Genomic DNA, 17592 nt, shown 5'->3' with positions numbered 1-17592 from the left:
AATGAAATCAATTGATATGATCTGGCAGTTTGCGGGCGGGTTTGGGTACAAACTACGGGCCGGGTTGCGACAGCTTTCTGTCATGATTGGCGGGTTACGGTGCAGCCGCGGTATTGTGGCAGGTGCGGTTGGCAAAAAATGGTCCTGCACAAGACTGTAGTCTAGGGTCTCCATTAACTCCACGGCCCACAGACCGGCTCTGCTTAACCTGCCTTCCCCTCACCTGATTGGGCCCAGGCTCCAGGAGATGTTAGCCTGGGGGTTGCTGCTCCCAGACAGGCAGTCCAGACTGAGGTTTTGGCCCCGACGCAGCTCCTTCTGCTTGGCTATGATTGTCACACTCACTGCAGGGACTGGGGAGGGGTGGAGGGGTAGAGGAGAGAGGACAAGACACCACTGTCAACATACTGAGGCTGCTGATTCCGTGTCTTTGTAGCTATATCTTGAATCTACCTATCATCTTGAATTAATTACCTATTATCTTGAATCTACCTATCATCTTGAATTAATTATCTATCATCTTGAATATAACTAATGCTTTCCTCCTCTATTAGTCAGGTCCATAAAGGCTAGTATTAATCCACTCATGCCCAGAGCCCGGTCTGTAAGACTCACACTGGACCATGAGTTTGACTGAGGCGTTGAGGACCATCTTGGCCTTATTGGTGGCATTACAGCGGTAGGTAGCCATGTTGTCACTGGGCTGGAGGCGCACGGCCAGTTCTTTGGACACGCCTTTATCAGAGGGCACCTGTTTGGGGTAGTCTGATAACGCCTTATCATCCTGCAGTGTGGAAAGGAGAGTAGAGAGTGGAGGACATGGTACTGTACAGACAGAGAGTCTTAACTGTTACAACCTTTGACAACTTAACCAATCAAAATGTATGTTGTCATACAATACACACATGTACACACCTTGTACCAGTTGAGGGTTCCTTTGGGACTTCCCCCAATAGAGAAGCAGATGAGGCGTACGATGGTTCCTGATCTCAGAGGAAGCCCTGGGGGAGGGGCTTCTATCCACACTTTCTGAGGAGGGTCTGGGAGGGGAGGGGGAGGAGGAGAGAGATAGGGGTGAAGGGGAGGGAGTACAGAGAGGAAGGGGAGAGAGGGAGAGGGGGGAGGGTGTAAGGGAGAGAGAGATGGGGAGAGAGAGAGAGAGAGAGAGAGAGAGAGAGAGAGAGAGAGAGAGAGAGAGAGAGAGAGAGGGAGGGCGGGAAAGAGAGAGGGGGTTATGTCTATATTGTTATAGTTACAGAAAGCACAGATTGAGAGTGTTGCAATTGTTACTGTACAATGCATAGTTATGTTCTGGTTGTGCAAGGTTTTTTCACGATTGTACTTGTCATAGTCATTCAATAGAGATTCCCTACAACCATTAGGCTTGTAGGGTTGTTGTTGTCACAGTCCTATCCAGAGACTCACAGAAAACAATGAGGTTGTTGGACTGGCTCTTGGAGAAGCGTGTGCCCTTGTTGAAGGTCTCACAGGTGAGGGGCAGCCCATTCTCCTCCCGAGAGACAACATGGGTCAGGTTAGACATGGTTGTCTTCCCCCCGTGGTCTCCCTGGAGACAGGAAAGGACACATGACAACGTCAGGAAGAGACAGGAAGTTCTAGTGTCCTTAAACATTTTCCTTAAAAAATGTTAAATACACAGTAAGCTGCTGACAGGAAATACAATAATAATACTGTTTTGATGATGGAAATGAGCTTTGTGTCTCTCTAACTCTTGTGCTCTACTTACATTGTGCCTGGTCCCTGATAATAAACAAACAAATAAATCACATGCATATACTTCTTCAAGCTCGCAATACCCGTAATAAATTTAATCAATCCCCCATTTGCTCCTGCATGATGCTAGTCATGTCTGCTTTGCACGCAGGGTTCATCAAGGCTTTCATTGAGATGATTAGTGCAAAAGCCTTTTCCAGAGAGAAACAGACACAAGAAGGAACGCGTTCACAAAGAACCACCACTGAGGTGTCAGTCTTTATTAACCCTCAGACATATTCAGGCACATTAAAGCTGGATAGAATGCAGCAGTAAATGCTAGATCAAATGAAAATTATTTCTCCAAATGAACAAAGAGCCGAAATAATGGTTCTCTCAACTCCCATGTCAGCTTTTATTCACTTTTATCTCATTAACATACTCAAAAGCCGAGAGAGAAGAATACTGGAACCCTTTTTGAGGATTCACTCATTGGCAAAGCCTTGTATAGTATAGACTGAATAGTAGTTCTTTGGTCAGAGCAGAGAGAGAATGAAGAACAGATTTAATGGGGTTAAGGTGGAAACTCTACACGGAGTAGAATAATATGAGTTCTTTCAGAATCAAAGGCTTCTCTCACAGATGCTTGTCATTGGGCGCTCGAGATGTGCAAATCAGACTGCCTGAAGTCTGAATTAAGTATTTTAAGTGTGCATTGACTTCTGAGGTGTAGTTTGAAAGGTAATTTTCAATTCAATTTACAGTACATAAAGAGGCCACAGCAGGCAACCAATACATGTACCGAAATTACAGAGGGTTATATACACAAAAAGTCAAAGTCTTGTTTCCGTTGTGGTCCTCTATTGGTAGGCAAAGGGACTACAAAGGGAAACCCATCCGCGAGCTGCCCAGGGACGCGAGCCTACCAGCTGAGCTAAATGCCTTTTGTGCTCGCTTCGAGGCAAGCAACACTGAAGCATGCATGAGAGCACCAGCTGTTCCGGACAACTGTGTGATCACGCTCTCCGTAGCTGATGTGAGCAAGACCTTTAAACAGGTCAACATTCACAAGCCACTGGGCTTGACGGATTACTAGGACGTGTACTCAAAGCATGCGCAGACAAACTGGCAAGTGTATTCACTGAGTATGTAATACCTATATGTTTCAAATAGACCACCATAGTCCCTGTGCCCAAGAAAGTGAAGGTAACCTGCCTAAATTATTACCACCCATGAAGTGCTTTGAAAGGCGGCTCATGGCTCACATCAACACCATCATGCTGGAAACCCTAAACCCACTCCAATTCGCATACCTCTCCAACAGAGCCATAGATGATGCAATCTTAATCACACTCCACACTGCTCTTTCCCACCTGGACAAAATGAACACCTATGAGAGAATGCTGTTCATTGACTACAGCTCAGTGTTCAACACCATAGTACCCACAAAGCCCATCACTAAGCTAAGGACCCTGGGACTAAACACCTCCCTCTGTAACTGAATCCAGGACTTCCTAACGGGCCGCCACCAGGTGTTAGGGGTAGGGAACTACACATCTGCCACGCTGATCCTCAACACTGGGAACCCTCTGTGGTGCATGCTTAGTCCCCCCTGTACTCCCTGTTCACCCAAGATTGTGACTCCAACACCATCATTAAGTTTGCTGATGACACAACAGTAGTAAGCCGGATCCCCGACAACAATGCGACAACCTTTGGGGAGGAGGTCAGAGACCTGGCAGTGTGGTGCCAGGACAACAACCTCTCCCTCAATGGGAGCAAGACAAAGTAGCTGATCGTAGACTATAGGAATAGGAGAGCCGAACAGGCCCCCATTAACATAGACGGGCTGAAGTGGAGTGGGTCGAGAGTTTCAAGTTCCTTGGTGTCCACATCACCAACAAACTATTATGGTCCAAACACACCAAGACAGTTGTGAAGAGGGCACGACCACAAACAGATCCTCAAAAAGTTCTACAGCTGCGCCATCGAGAGCATCCTGACCGGTTGCATCACTGCCTGGTATGGCAACTGACTGTAAGGGTAGTGCTTAAGGCCCAGTAAATCTTCTGACGTCCAGGACCTATATATTAGTGTCTAAGACTCCAGTCACCCAAGTCATTGACTGTTCTCCCTGCTATCGCATGGCATGCGGCACCGGAGCGCCACGTCTCGGACCAAAAGGCTCCTTAATAGCTTCTACCACCAAACCATAAGACTGCTGAACAAGTAATCAAATGGCCACACAGACTATTTACATTGACCCCACCCCTTGTTTTTACACTGCTGCTACTCGCTATTTATTATCTATGCACAGTCACTTTGCATACTACCTCGACTAACCTATACCCCCGCACATTGACTCGGTACCTTTAACCCCTGTATGTAGCCTCGTTATTGTTAAGTACTTTTCTTGTGTTACTGTTTTTACATTTTGACTTTAGTTTATTTGGTAAATATTTTCTTAACTCTATTTATTGAACAGCATTGTTGGTTAAGGTCTTGTAAGTAAGCATTTCACGGTAAGGTTTCACCTGTTGAATTCGGCACATGTGACAAATACAATGAGATTTGGTTTGATTTGAAGTGGCTGCAGGGCAATACAGGTGACATGGGCACTCTGTGCCATACATTCCATTATACACATATTTACGTATTTACAAAAAAAGCAGATATGCACAACTACCAAATCACTCCTCTAGTGCAGAGTGGCTTTACACTTTGCTAGGAGGCTATGCCAACATTAACCAAGCCTTGTGGTAGTGCTTGAACCTAAGACTGGCAGAAACCGGTTTTATCTCAGCCTGGAGTTTGTTCCACTCTGCTGCTCTTGAACCAACATGGTACGACATCTGTGGCACTGCCTGTCATGGTGTAGGAATGAGAGTCCCTAACAGTAGTAAGAGAGTTCCTTAGACACTGTGGCACTGCCTGTCATGGTGTAGGAATGAGAGTCCCTAACAGTAGTAAGAGAGTTCCTTATACACTGTGGCACTGCCTGTCATGGTGTAGGAATGAGAGTCCCTAACAGTAGTAAGAGAGTTCCTTATACACTGTGGCACTGCCTGTCATGGTGTAGGAATGAGAGTCCCTAACAGTAGTAAGAGAGTTCCTTATACACTGTGGCACTGCCTGTCATGGTGTAGGAATGAGAGTCCCTAACAGTAGTAAGAGAGTTCCTTATACACTGTGGCACTGCCTGTCATGGTGTAGGAATGAGAGTCCCTAACAGTAGTAAGAGAGTTCCTTAGACACTGTGGCACTGCCTGTCATGGTGTAGGAATGAGAGTCCCTAACAGTAGTAAGAGAGTTCCTTAGACACTGTGGCACTGCCTGTCATGGTGTAGGAATGAGAGTCCCTAACAGTAGTAAGAGAGTTCCTTAGACACTGTGGCACTGCCTGTCATGGTGTAGGAATGAGAGTCCCTAACAGTAGTAAGAGAGTTCCTTATACACTGTGGCACTGCCTGTCATGGTGTAGGAATGAGAGTCCCTAACAGTAGTAAGAGAGTTCCTTATACACTGTGGCACTGCCTGTCATGGTGTAGGAATGAGAGTCCCTAACAGTAGTAAGAGAGTTCCTTAGACACTGTGGCACTGCCTGTCATGGTGTAGGAATGAGAGTCCCTAACAGTAGTAAGAGAGTTCCTTAGACACTGTGGCACTGCCTGTCATGGTGTAGGAATGAGAGTCCCTAACAGTAGTAAGAGAGTTCCTTAGACACTGTGGCACTGCCTGTCATGGTGTAGGAATGAGAGTCCCTAACAGTAGTAAGAGAGTTCCTTAGACACTGTGGCACTGCCTGTCATGGTGTAGGAATGAGAGTCCCTAACAGTAGTAAGAGAGTTCCTTAGACACTGTGGCACTGCCTGTCATGGTGTAGGAATGAGAGTCCCTAACAGTAGTAAGAGAGTTCCTTATACACTGTGGCACTGCCTGTCATGGTGTAGGAATGAGAGTCCCTAACAGTAGTAAGAGAGTTCCTTATACACTGTGGCACTGCCTGTCATGGTGTAGGAATGAGAGTCCCTAACAGTAGTAAGAGAGTTCCTTAGACACTGTGGCACTGCCTGTCATGGTGTAGGAATGAGAGTCCCTAACAGTAGTAAGAGAGTTCCTTATACACTGTGGCACTGCCTGTCATGGTGTAGGAATGAGAGTCCCTAACAGTAGTAAGAGAGTTCCTTAGACACTGTGGCACTGCCTGTCATGGTGTAGGAATGAGAGTCCCTAACAGTAGTAAGAGAGTTCTTATACAGTAGTAAGAGAGTTCCTTATACACTGTGGCACTGCCTGTCATGGTGTAGGAATGAGAGTCCCTAACAGTAGTAAGAGAGTTCCTTATACACTGTGGCACTGCCTGTCATGGTGTAGGAATGAGAGTCCCTAACAGTAGTAAGAGAGTTCCTTAGACACTGTGGCACTGCCTGTCATGGTGTAGGAATGAGAGTCCCTAACAGTAGTAAGAGAGTTCCTTAGACACTGTGGCACTGCCTGTCATGGTGTAGGAATGAGAGTCCCTAACAGTAGTAAGAGAGTTCCTTAGACACTGTGGCACTGCCTGTCATGGTGTAGGAATGAGAGTCCCTAACAGTAGTAAGAGAGTTCCTTAGACACTGTGGCACTGCCTGTCATGGTGTAGGAATGAGAGTCCCTAACAGTAGTAAGAGAGTTCCTTAGACACTGTGGCACTGCCTGTCATGGTGTAGGAATGAGAGTCCCTAACAGTAGTAAGAGAGTTCCTTAGACACTGTGGCACTGCCTGTCATGGTGTAGGAATGAGAGTCCCTAACAGTAGTAAGAGAGTTCCTTAGACACTGTGGCACTGCCTGTCATGGTGTAGGAATGAGAGTCCCTAACAGTAGTAAGAGAGTTCCTTATACACTGGAGGACTGTCCATACACAGTTTCATGGGCTAATCTCAGCTTCAACTGATAGCCACTGTAGTCCACTGAGCTGAGAAGGGCCAACATGACATTCTATTCTGAGCTGTCTGTAGCTGGTTCTTGAAGAACTTAGGGTAGCTGCTGTACCAGGTAGTACACACCAAAGTGAGGCTGCACTAATGCTACTAGAAGTGTTTTCTGGAAGCTTCCTTTATCTAGCTTGTAAGCTAGGCAGGCTACTACCTGGGAAGGTCTCCCACCCAGAAGTACAAGATAGAGAGGGGGCGGGTATTGGTTGACCTCAAGTCTCCCAACTGGAAGCCCGAGGTAGGGGGAGCGGTGGAATCTATTAAATAGCGCACCTCTAACTTTGTACAGAACTAAATGCAGTTAGTAAAATCAGTTACAATACGAAATGCTCCCAAATAAACCACAATTCATTCATAATACTGTGAATATATAGTTTCACAGACATATTGTTGCTTTTTTGGGGGGGGTTTGTGCGAAATCGTTAAGAATAATATAAAAGCAGTCTGCACAACACCAGGGTGAATTGGTTTAGTCTTGAGTCTTGGTTGACAGTGTTGGGGGATGGGTACTTTATTATTGCTGGAGTGACAAATCAACACAAATGGATAAGAAAAGGTCTAAGGCGTCAGATGCCCAGTTTAGGAAAAAGAGGAAAGAAGAAGAGGGGAAACGTGCAAAACATAAAGGTATGCAGCTATGTCATCTCTTTATAGGTATAATATTATGCATGTAATGAAATAGGCTAGTGTTATGTATGTTAGCATACTGTATGTTGCTATGTTACTTGCAATGCTATTACATATAGGGCAACAATATTCCATTTTCTGTCCAACTAACTTACGCAATATTGGATATAATTTCACACAGTTTCATCATGATAATGTTTGTAGCCTGCAGCAAAACGATTACAACCTAACAGCACGTTATTGATTTGGTTAACTTCCATTGACGTGACATCATAAAGGTTTTCTGTGATTGTATTGACTAGGCCCTGAGCTCAGTAAGGGGAATTTCCAATACTGTATGCTAAATTAAAAGACATCTATATTATGCTTATATTTTGGACTGCTGACTTCACACGACAGCAGTCCAGGCAAAACTGCATATTGAGTCTTTTGGGGTGACTTATGCCTAGAATTAGCCAAGGAGGTTGTATGGTTCAATGGGTTCCTAGTCTGAAAATTAATGACACAATGACATGTAATTTTAATTGTGCAACAAATGTATTTAAGGTGTCAGAGTCATATACTGTATTTCAATGCAAATTCAGAGGCCAGCACCCTCTGGCACTGGCCAGGATGAGGAGCCATCCACCTCCTCAGCCACACAGGTGTCTTCACAAATGTTGTCTGAGCCTGAGGATGAGGATGAGGAGCCATCTACCTCCTCACCCACACAGGTGTCTTCACAAATGTTGTCTGAGCCTGAGGATGAGGATGAGGAGCCATCTACCTCCTCACCCACACAGGTGTCTTCACAAATGTTGTCTGAGCCTGAGGATGAGGATGAGGAGCCATCCACCTCCTCACCCACACAGGTGTCTTCACAAATGTTGTCTGAGCCTGAGGATGAGGATGAGGAGCCATCCACCTCCTCACCCACACAGGTGTCTTCACAAATGTTGTCTGAGCCTGAGGATGAGGATGAGGAGCCATCTACCTCCTCACCCACACAGGTGTCTTCACAAATGTTGTCTGAGCCTGAGGATGAGGATGAGGAGCCATCCACCTCCTCACCCACACAGGTGTCTTCACAAATGTTGTCTGAGCCTGAGGATGAGGATGAGTAGCCATCCACCTCCTCACCCACACAGGTGTCTTCACAAATGTTGTCTGAGCCTGAGGATGAGGATGAGTAGCCATCCACCTCCTCACCCACACAGGTGTCTTCACAAATGTTGTCTGAGCCTGAGGATGAGGATGAGGAGCCATTTGCTTCCACTTCTCCCCAGCAGGATTCTTCGGATGTGTTTGTGTTCACGGGCATGTGTGTGTGTGGGTGTGTGGGTACACACACATGTGTTTATGTGTGCATGCCTGCATAACATAAACAAAATAAAAACATCCCTTTTGCAAAGTTTTAAGTTTCCATATTGTAGGTAACAATGATGATTTTATTATTACTGAATATGTATGTGGGATGTTCTACCACTATAAAAGCTGTGAATCACATGTGTAAACTAATGCCCATGTGCTCTTCATTAGAAATGCCTGTAGCAGCATCCCTACCAGATCCTGCTGCTGAGGATGGACCACTGTCTACAGACCCTGCTGCCGAGGATGAACCACTGTCTACAGACCCTGCTGCCGAGGATGAACCACTGTCTACAGACCCTGCTGCCGAGGATAAACCACTGTCTACAGACCCTGCTGCCGAGGATGAACCACTGTCTACAGACCCTGCTGCCGAGGATGAACCACTGTCTACAGACCCTGCTGCCGAGGATAACCCACTGTCTACAGACCCTGCTGCCGAGGATGAACCACTGTCTACAGACCCTGCTGCCGAGGATGAACCACTGTCTACAGACCCTGCTGCCGAGGATAACCCACTGTCTACAGACCCTGCTGCCGAGGATAAACCACTGTCTACAGACCCTGCTGCCGAGGATAAACCACTGTCTACAGACCCTGCTGCCGAGGATAAACCACTGTCTATAGACCCTGCTGCAGGATGAACCACTGTCTACAGACCCTGCTGCCGAGGATAAACCACTGTCTACAGACCCTGCTGCAGAGGATGAACCACTGTCTACAGACCCTGCTGCCGAGGATAAACCACTGTCTACAGACCCTGTACCGAGGATGAACCACTGTCTACAGACCCTGCTGTAGGATAAACCACTCCCTAACAGACCCTGCTACCGAGGATGAACCACTGTCTACAGACCCTGCTGCCGAGGATGAACCACTGTCTACAGACCCTGCTGTAGGATAAACCACTGTCTACAGACCCTGCTACCGAGGATGAACCACTGTCTAAGGACCCTGCTGCCGAGGATGAACCACTGTCTACAGACCCTGCTGCTGAGGATGAACCACTGTCTACAGACCCTGCTGCTGAGGATGAACCACTGTCTACAGACCCTGCTAGCTGAGGATGAACCACTGTCTACAGACCCTGCTGCTGAGGATGAACCACTGTCTACAGACCCTGCTGCCGAGGATGAACCACTGTCTACAGACCCTGCTGCCGAGGATGAACCACTGTCTACAGACCCTGTGCCGAGGATGAACCACTGTCTACAGACCCTGCTGCCGAGGATGAACCACTGTCTACAGACCCTGCTGCCAGGATGAACCACTGTACAGACCCTGCTGTGAGGATGAACCACTGTCTACAGACCCTGCTGCCGAGGATGAACCACTGTCTAAGGACCCTGCTGCGAGGATGAACCACTGTCTACAGACCCTGCTGCCGAGGATGAACCACTGTCTACAGACCCTGCTGCCGAGGATGAACCACTGTCTACAGACCCTGCTGCCGAGGATGAACCACTGTCTACAGGCCCTGCTGCCGAGGATGAACCACTGTCTACAGACCCTGTTGCCGAGGATGAACCACTGTCTATAGACCCTGCTGCTGAGGATGAACCACTGTCTACAGACCCTGCTGCCGAGGATAAACCACTGTCTACAGACCCTGCTGCAGAGGATGAACCACTGTCCAATGAGCCTGCTGCCGAGGATAAACCACTGTCTACAGACCCTGCTGCCGAGGATAAACCACTGTCTACAGACCCTGCTGCCGAGGATGAACCACTGTCTACAGGCCCTGCTGCCGAGGATGAACCACTGTCTACAGACCCTGCTGCCGAGGATGAACCACTGTCCACAGACCCTGCTGCTGAGGATGAACCACTGTCTACAGGCCCTGCTGCCGAGGATGAACCACTGTCTACAGACCCTGCTGCCGAGGATAAACCACTGTCTACAGACCCTGCTACCGAGGATGAACCACTGTCTACAGACCCTGCTGCCGAGGATGAACCACTGTCTACAGACCCTGCTGCCGAGGATAAACCACTGTCTACAGACCCTGCTACCGAGGATGAACCACTGTCTAAGGACCCTGCTGCCGAGGATGAACCACTGTCTACAGACCCTGCTGCTGAGGATGAACCACTGTCTACAGACCCTGCTGCTGAGGATGAACCACTGTCTACAGACCCTGCTGCTGAGGATGAACCACTGTCTACAACCCTGCTGCTGAGGATGAACCACTGTCTACAGACCCTGCTGCCGAGGATGAACCACTGTCTACAGACCCTGCTGCCGAGGATGAACCCCAACAGACCCTGCTGCCGAGGATGAACCACTGTCTACAGACCCTGCTGCCGAGGATGAACCACTGTCTACAGACCCTGCTAAGGATGAACCACTGTCTACAGACCCTGCTGCTGAGGATGAACCACTGTCTACAGACCCTGCTGCCGAGGATGAACCACTGTCTAAGGACCCTGCTGCCGAGGATGAACCACTGTCTACAGACCCTGCTGCCGAGGATGAACCACTGTCTACAGACCCTGCTGCCGAGGATGAACCACTGTCTACAGACCCTGCACCGAGGATGAACCACTGGTCTTAGGCCCTGCTGCCGAGGATCACTGTCTACAGACCCTGTTGCCGAGGATGAACCACTGTCTATAGACCCTGCTGCTGAGGATGAACCACTGTCTACAGACCCTGCTGCCGAGGATAAACCACTGTCTACAGACCCTGCTGCAGAGGATGAACCACTGTCCAAGGAGCCTGCTGCCGAGGATAAACCACTGTCTACAGACCCTGCTGCCGAGGATAAACCACTGTCTACAGACCCTGCTGCCGAGGATGAACCACTGTCTACAGACCCTGCTTTATAGGATGAACCACTGTCCACAGACCCTGCTGCTGAGGATGAACCACTGTCCAAGGACCCTGCTGCCGAGGATAAACCACTGTCTACAGACCCTGCTGCCGAGGATAAACCACTGTCTACAGACCCTGCTGCCGAGGATAAACCACTGTCTACAGACCCTGCTGCCGAGGATGAACCACTGTCTACAGACCCTGCTGCAGAGGATGAACCACTGTCCAAGGACCCTGCTGCCGAGGATAAACCACTGTCTACAGACCCTGCTGCCGAGGATAAACCACTGTCTACAGACCCTGCTGCCGAGGATGAACCACTGTCTACAGGCCCTGCTGCCGAGGATGAACCACTGTCTACAGACCCTGCTGCCGAGGATGAACCACTGTCCACAGACCCTGCTGCTGAGGATGAACCACTGTCTACAGACCCTGCTGCCGAGGATGAACCACTGTCTACAGACCCTGCTGCCGAGGATAAACCACTGTCTACAGACCCTGCTTAACCCATTGACCGTGAGGATGAACCACTGTCTACAGACCTGCTGCCGAGGATGAAACCACCCTGTCTGAACCCTGCTGACCCCTGTGAGGATAAACCACTGTCTACAGACCCTGCTGCCGAGGATGAACCACTGTCTACGAGGATGAACCACCTACAGACCCTGCTGCAGAGGATGAACCACTGTCTAAGGACCCTGCTGCCGAGGATAAACCACTGTCTACAGACCCTGCTACCGAGGATGAACCACTGTCTACAGACCCTGCTGCCGAGGATGAACCACTGTCTACAGGCCCTGCTGCCGAGGATGAACCACTGTCTACAGACCCTGCTGCCGAGGATGAACCACTGTCTACAGACCCTGCTGCCGAGGATGAACCACTGTCTACAGACCCTGCTGCCAGGATGAACCACTGTCTACAGACCCTGCTGCCGAGGATGAACCACCGTCTACAGACCCTGCTGCCGAGGATGAACCACTGTTTACAGACCCTGCTGCCGAGGATGAACCACTGTCTACAGACCCTGCTGCCGAGGATGAACCACTGTCTACAGACCCTGCTGCCGAGGATGAACCACTGTCTACAGACCCTGCTGCCGAGGATGAACCACTGTCCACAGACCCTGCTGCCGAGGATGAACCACTGTCTACAGACCCTGCTGCCGAGGATGAACCACTGTCTACAGACCCTGCTGCCGAGGATGAACCACTGTCTAAGGACCCTGCTGCCGAGGATGAACCACTGTCTACAGACCCTGCTGCCGAGGATGAACCACTGTCTACAGACCCTGCTGCTGAGGATGTCTTCACAACCACTGTCTACAGACCCTGCTGCCGAGGATGAACCACTGTCTAAGGACCCTGCTGCCGAGGATGAACCACTGTCTACAGACCCTGCTGCCGAGGATGAACCACTGTCTACAGACCCTGCTGCCGAGGATGAACCACTGTCTACAGACCCTGCTGCCGAGGATGAACCACTGTCTACAGACCCTGCTGCTGAGGATGAACCACTGTTCACAGACCCTGCTGCCGAGGATGAACCACTGTCTACAGACCCTGCTGCCGAGGATGAACCACTGTCTAAGGACCCTGCTGCCGAGGATGAACCACTGTCACAGACCCTGCTGCCGAGGATGAACCACTGTCTACAGACCCTGCTGCCGAGGATGAACCACTGTCTACAGACCCTGCTGTCGAGGATGAACCACTGTCTAAGGACCCTGCTGCCGAGGATGAACCACTGTCTACAGACCCTGCTGCCGAGGATGAACCACTGTCTACAGACCCTGCTGCTGAGGATGAACCACTGTCTACAGACCCTGCTGTCGAGGATGAACCACTGTCTAAGGACCCTGCTGCCGAGGATGAACCACTGTCTACAGACCCTGCTGCCGAGGATGAACCACTGTCTACAGACCCTGCTGCCGAGGATGAACCACTGTCTACAGACCCTGCTGTCCGAGGATGAACCACTGTCTACAGACCCTGCTGCTGAGGATGAACCACTGTTCACAGACCCTGCTGCCGAGGATGAACCACTGTCCACAGACCCTGCTGCCGAGGATGAACCACTGTCTACAGACCCTGCTGCCGAGGATGAACCACTGTCTACAGACCCTGCTGCCGAGGATGAACCACTGTCTAAGGACCCTGCTGCCGAGGATGAACCACTGTCTACAGACCCTGCTGCCGAGGATGAACCACTGTCTACAGACCCTGCTGCTGAGGATGAACCACTGTCTACAGACCCTGCTGCCGAGGATGAACCACTGTCTAAGGACCCTGCTGCCGAGGATGAACCACTGTCTACAGACCCTGCTGCCGAGGATGAACCACTGTCTACAGACCCTGCTGCCGAGGATGAACCACTGTCTACAGACCCTGCTGCCGAGGATGAACCACTGTCTACAGACCCTGCTGCTGAGGATGAACCACTGTTCACAGACCCTGCTGCCGAGGATGAACCACTGTCTACAGACCCTGCTGCCGAGGATGAACCACTGTCTAAGGACCCTGCTGCCGAGGATGAACCACTGTCCACAGACCCTGCTGCCGAGGATGAACCACTGTCTACAGACCCTGCTGCCGAGGATGAACCACTGTCTACAGACCCTGCTGCCGAGGATGAACCACTGTCTAAGGACCCTGCTGCCAGGATGAACCACTGTCTACAGACCCTGCTGCCGAGGATGAACCACTGTCTACAGACCCTGCTGCCGAGGATGAACCACTGTCTACAGACCCTGCTGCCGAGGATGAACCACTGTCTAAGGACCCTGCTACCGAGGATGAACCACTGTCTACAGACCCTGCTGCCGAGGATGAACCACTGTCTACAGACCCTGCTGCCGAGGATGAACCACTGTCTACAGACCCTGCTGCTGAGGATGAACCACTGTCTACAGACCCTGCTGCCGAGGATGAACCACTGTCTACAGACCCTGCTGCCGAGGATAAACCACTGTCTACAGACCCTGCTGCCGAGGATGAACCACTGTCTACAGACCCTGCTGCCGAGGATGAACCACTGTCCACAGACCCTGCTGCCGAGGATGAACCACTGTCTAAGGACCCTGCTGCCGAGGATTAACCACTGTCTACAGACCCTGCTGCCGAGGATGAACCACTGTCTACAGACCCTGCTGCCGAGGATGAACCACTGTCTACAGACCCTACTGACTGTCCTTCGGTTCTGACAAACAGAATTCGGACACAACTCGTTTGCAGAGGACTAAGTGAGGTACCATCTAACTTTGTTTTCCCAATATGTGAGTGTGAAGAAGTTGCCGCCACCAGTATTTCAGGAAGACCTTGGTGAGTGGTGAAAAAATCCCTAGAAGTTGGTTGGTGTATTCTGAAAGAAACAACAGCCTCTTCTGCTTCTGCTGCAAACCTATTTCTAAGAAGAAAATTAATTTAGCAGGACTGCCAGACTGGAAACATATAAATTATTTTCTGACTTCACACGACACCAGTCCAAAACACCAAAACTGCATGAAAACATGGAAAGAACTGGCAATGAGGATCAAAAAAGGGGAAACAATTGATAAGCATGAGATGGCACTTATGGAGGATGAGAAGATAAGATGGAGAGAGGGGTTGACACGTCTGACTGCTATTGTGCAGTCTCTGGCAAGTAGAAATCTGGCACTAAGGGGACACACAGAAACACTGTACTTTCCATCCAATGGAAATTTCCTCAAAGAGGTTGAACTGACGGCACAATTTGATCCAATCATGAAAGAGCACCGTAACTGTGTCCAAAAAAGGACCTCGAGTCACACCACCAGCTGCCGTGGCCACCAAATACAAAATAAACTCATTGATTTGCTGAGCAGCAAGGTCATTTCAGTAATGGTGAGACACTTCTTCTATATCATTCTAGATTGCACCTCAGATGTCAGCCAAACTGAACAGTTGTCTGTTGTCATTAGAATTGTGTCACTGAAGGAGGAGCCCCACATAAAAGAACATTTATCTAAAAATTAATTTGGAGGACTGCAGATGGAAGTCTTATGATAATGGGGACAACAAGAGAGGCAAAAATGAAGGTGTCCAAGCCAGACTCATGGAAATTAATCCAAGAGCTCTATTTGTGCCATGTGGGGTTCACACATTGAACCTGGTTATGTTTGATGCTGCTAAAAGCATCTTCCACAAACTGTACACCTTGATCTCAGCCTCCACACAGCAACAGGCCATCCTGAAAAAACGTGTGGACATCACGTTGAAGATGTGGACTGAGACAAGGTGGGAGAGTAAAGTTAAGCGTGTCGAGCCACTGAGGTATCAGGCAGCAGCAGGGAGAGAGAAACTGAGGTATCAGGCAGCAGCGGTGAGAGAGAAACTGAGGTATCAGGCAGCAGCGGTGAGAGAGAAACTGAGGTATCAGGCAGCAGCGGTGAGAGAGGCACTGAGGTATCAGACAGCAGCGGTGAGAGAGGCACTGAGGTATCAGACAGCAGCGGTGAGAGAGGCACTGAGGTATCAGACAGCAGCGGTGAGAGAGGCACTGAGGTATCAGACAGCAGCGGTGAGAGAGACACTGAGGTATCAGACAGCAGCGGTGAGAGAGACACTGAGGTATCAGACAGCAGCGGTGAGAGAGACACTGAGGTATCAGACAGCAGCGGTGAGAGAGACACTGAGGTATCAGACAGCAGCGGTGAGAGAGGCACTGAGGTATCAGAGCAGCAGCGGTCAGGCAGCAGCAGAGAGAGGCACTGAGGTATCAGACAGCGGTGAGAGAGCACGGTATCAGACAGCAGCGGTGAGAGAGACACTGAGGTCAGACAGCAGCATCAGGTATCAGACAGCAGCGGTGAGAGAGGCACTGAGGTATCAGACAGCAGCAGTGAGAGAGGCACTGAGGTATCAGACAGCAGCAGTGAGAGAGGCACTGAGGTATCAGGCAGCAGCAGGGAGAGAGGCACTGAGGTATCAGACAGCAGCGGTGAGAGAGACACTGAGGTATCAGGCAGCAGCAGGGAGAGAGACACTGAGGTATCAGGCAGCAGCAGGGAGAGAGGCACTGAGGTATCAGACAGCAGCAGTGAGAGAGGCACTGAGGTATCAGACAGCAGCAGTGAGAGAGGCACTGAGGTATCAGACAGCAGCGGTGAGAGAGACACTGAGGTATCAGACAGCAGCGGTGAGAGAGGCACTGAGGTATCAGACAGCAGCAGTGAGAGGCACTGAGGTATCAGACAGCAGCGGTGAGAGAGGCACTGAGGTATCAGACAGCAGCGGTGAGAGAGACACTGAGGTATCAGACACAGCAGCACTGAGGTATCAGACAGCAGCAGTGAGAGAGGCACTGAGGTATCAGACAGCAGAGGTGAGAGAGACACTGAGGTATCAGACAGCAGCAGTGAGAGAGGCACTGAGGTATCAGACAGCAGCGGTGAGAGAGACACTGAGGTATCAGACAGCAGCAGTGAGAGAGGCACTGAGGTATCAGACAGCAGCAGTGAGAGAGGCACTGAGGTATCAGACAGCAGCAGTGAGAGAGGCACTGAGGTATCAGACAGCAGCGGTGAGAGAGGCACTGAGGTATCAGACAGCAGCGGTGAGAGAGACACTGAGGTATCAGGCAGCAGCAGGGAGAGAGGCACTGAGGTATCAGACAGCAGCAGTGAGAGAGGCACTGAGGTATCAGACAGCAGCGGTGAGAGAGACACTGAGGTATCAGACAGCAGAGGTGAGAGAGACACTGAGGTATCAGACAGCAGCAGGGAGAGAGGCACTGAGGTATCAGGCAGCAGCAGTGAGAGAGACACTGAGGTATCAGACAGCAGTGGTGAGAGAGACACTGAGGTATCAGACAGCAGCAGTGAGAGAGACACAGAGGTTTCAGACAGCAGCGGTGAGAGAGGCACTGAGGTATCAGGCAGCAGCGGTGAGAGAGGCACTGAGGTATCAGGCAGCAGCAGGGAGAGAGGCACTGAGGTATCAGACAGCAGCGGTGAGAGAGACACTGAGGTATCAGACAGCAGCAGTGAGAGAGGCACTGAGGTATCAGACAGCAGCGGTGAGAGAGGCACTGAGGTATCAGACAGCAGAGGTGAGAGAGACACTGAGGTATCAGACAGCAGCGGTGAGAGAGGCACT

General features: G+C 50.1%; 1 protein-coding gene across 2 annotated transcripts in view; it reads right to left on the bottom strand.

Annotated features, from left to right (window-relative positions):
• The window catches only part of nphs1 (NPHS1 adhesion molecule, nephrin), a 69446-nt gene that overhangs the window by 15604 nt on the left and 36250 nt on the right, over positions 1-17592 (bottom strand). For both annotated transcript variants that reach the window (XM_064949793.1, XM_064949794.1), the window contains exons 11-14: positions 1426-1567; positions 916-1040; positions 616-784; positions 224-353 (exon numbers count right to left, since the gene is read on the bottom strand). In XM_064949793.1, coding sequence (XP_064805865.1) covers positions 224-353; positions 616-784; positions 916-1040; positions 1426-1567 — 566 coding nt within the window. The remainder of the gene's footprint in view (positions 1-223; positions 354-615; positions 785-915; positions 1041-1425; positions 1568-17592) is intronic.

Source organism: Oncorhynchus masou, chromosome 30 (genome assembly GCF_036934945.1).
Source record: "Oncorhynchus masou masou isolate Uvic2021 chromosome 30, UVic_Omas_1.1, whole genome shotgun sequence".
NCBI lineage: Eukaryota > Metazoa > Chordata > Actinopteri > Salmoniformes > Salmonidae > Oncorhynchus > Oncorhynchus masou.
The sequence above is the reverse complement of the archived record's forward strand: the minus strand, read 5'-3'. Positions and strand labels throughout refer to the sequence as shown.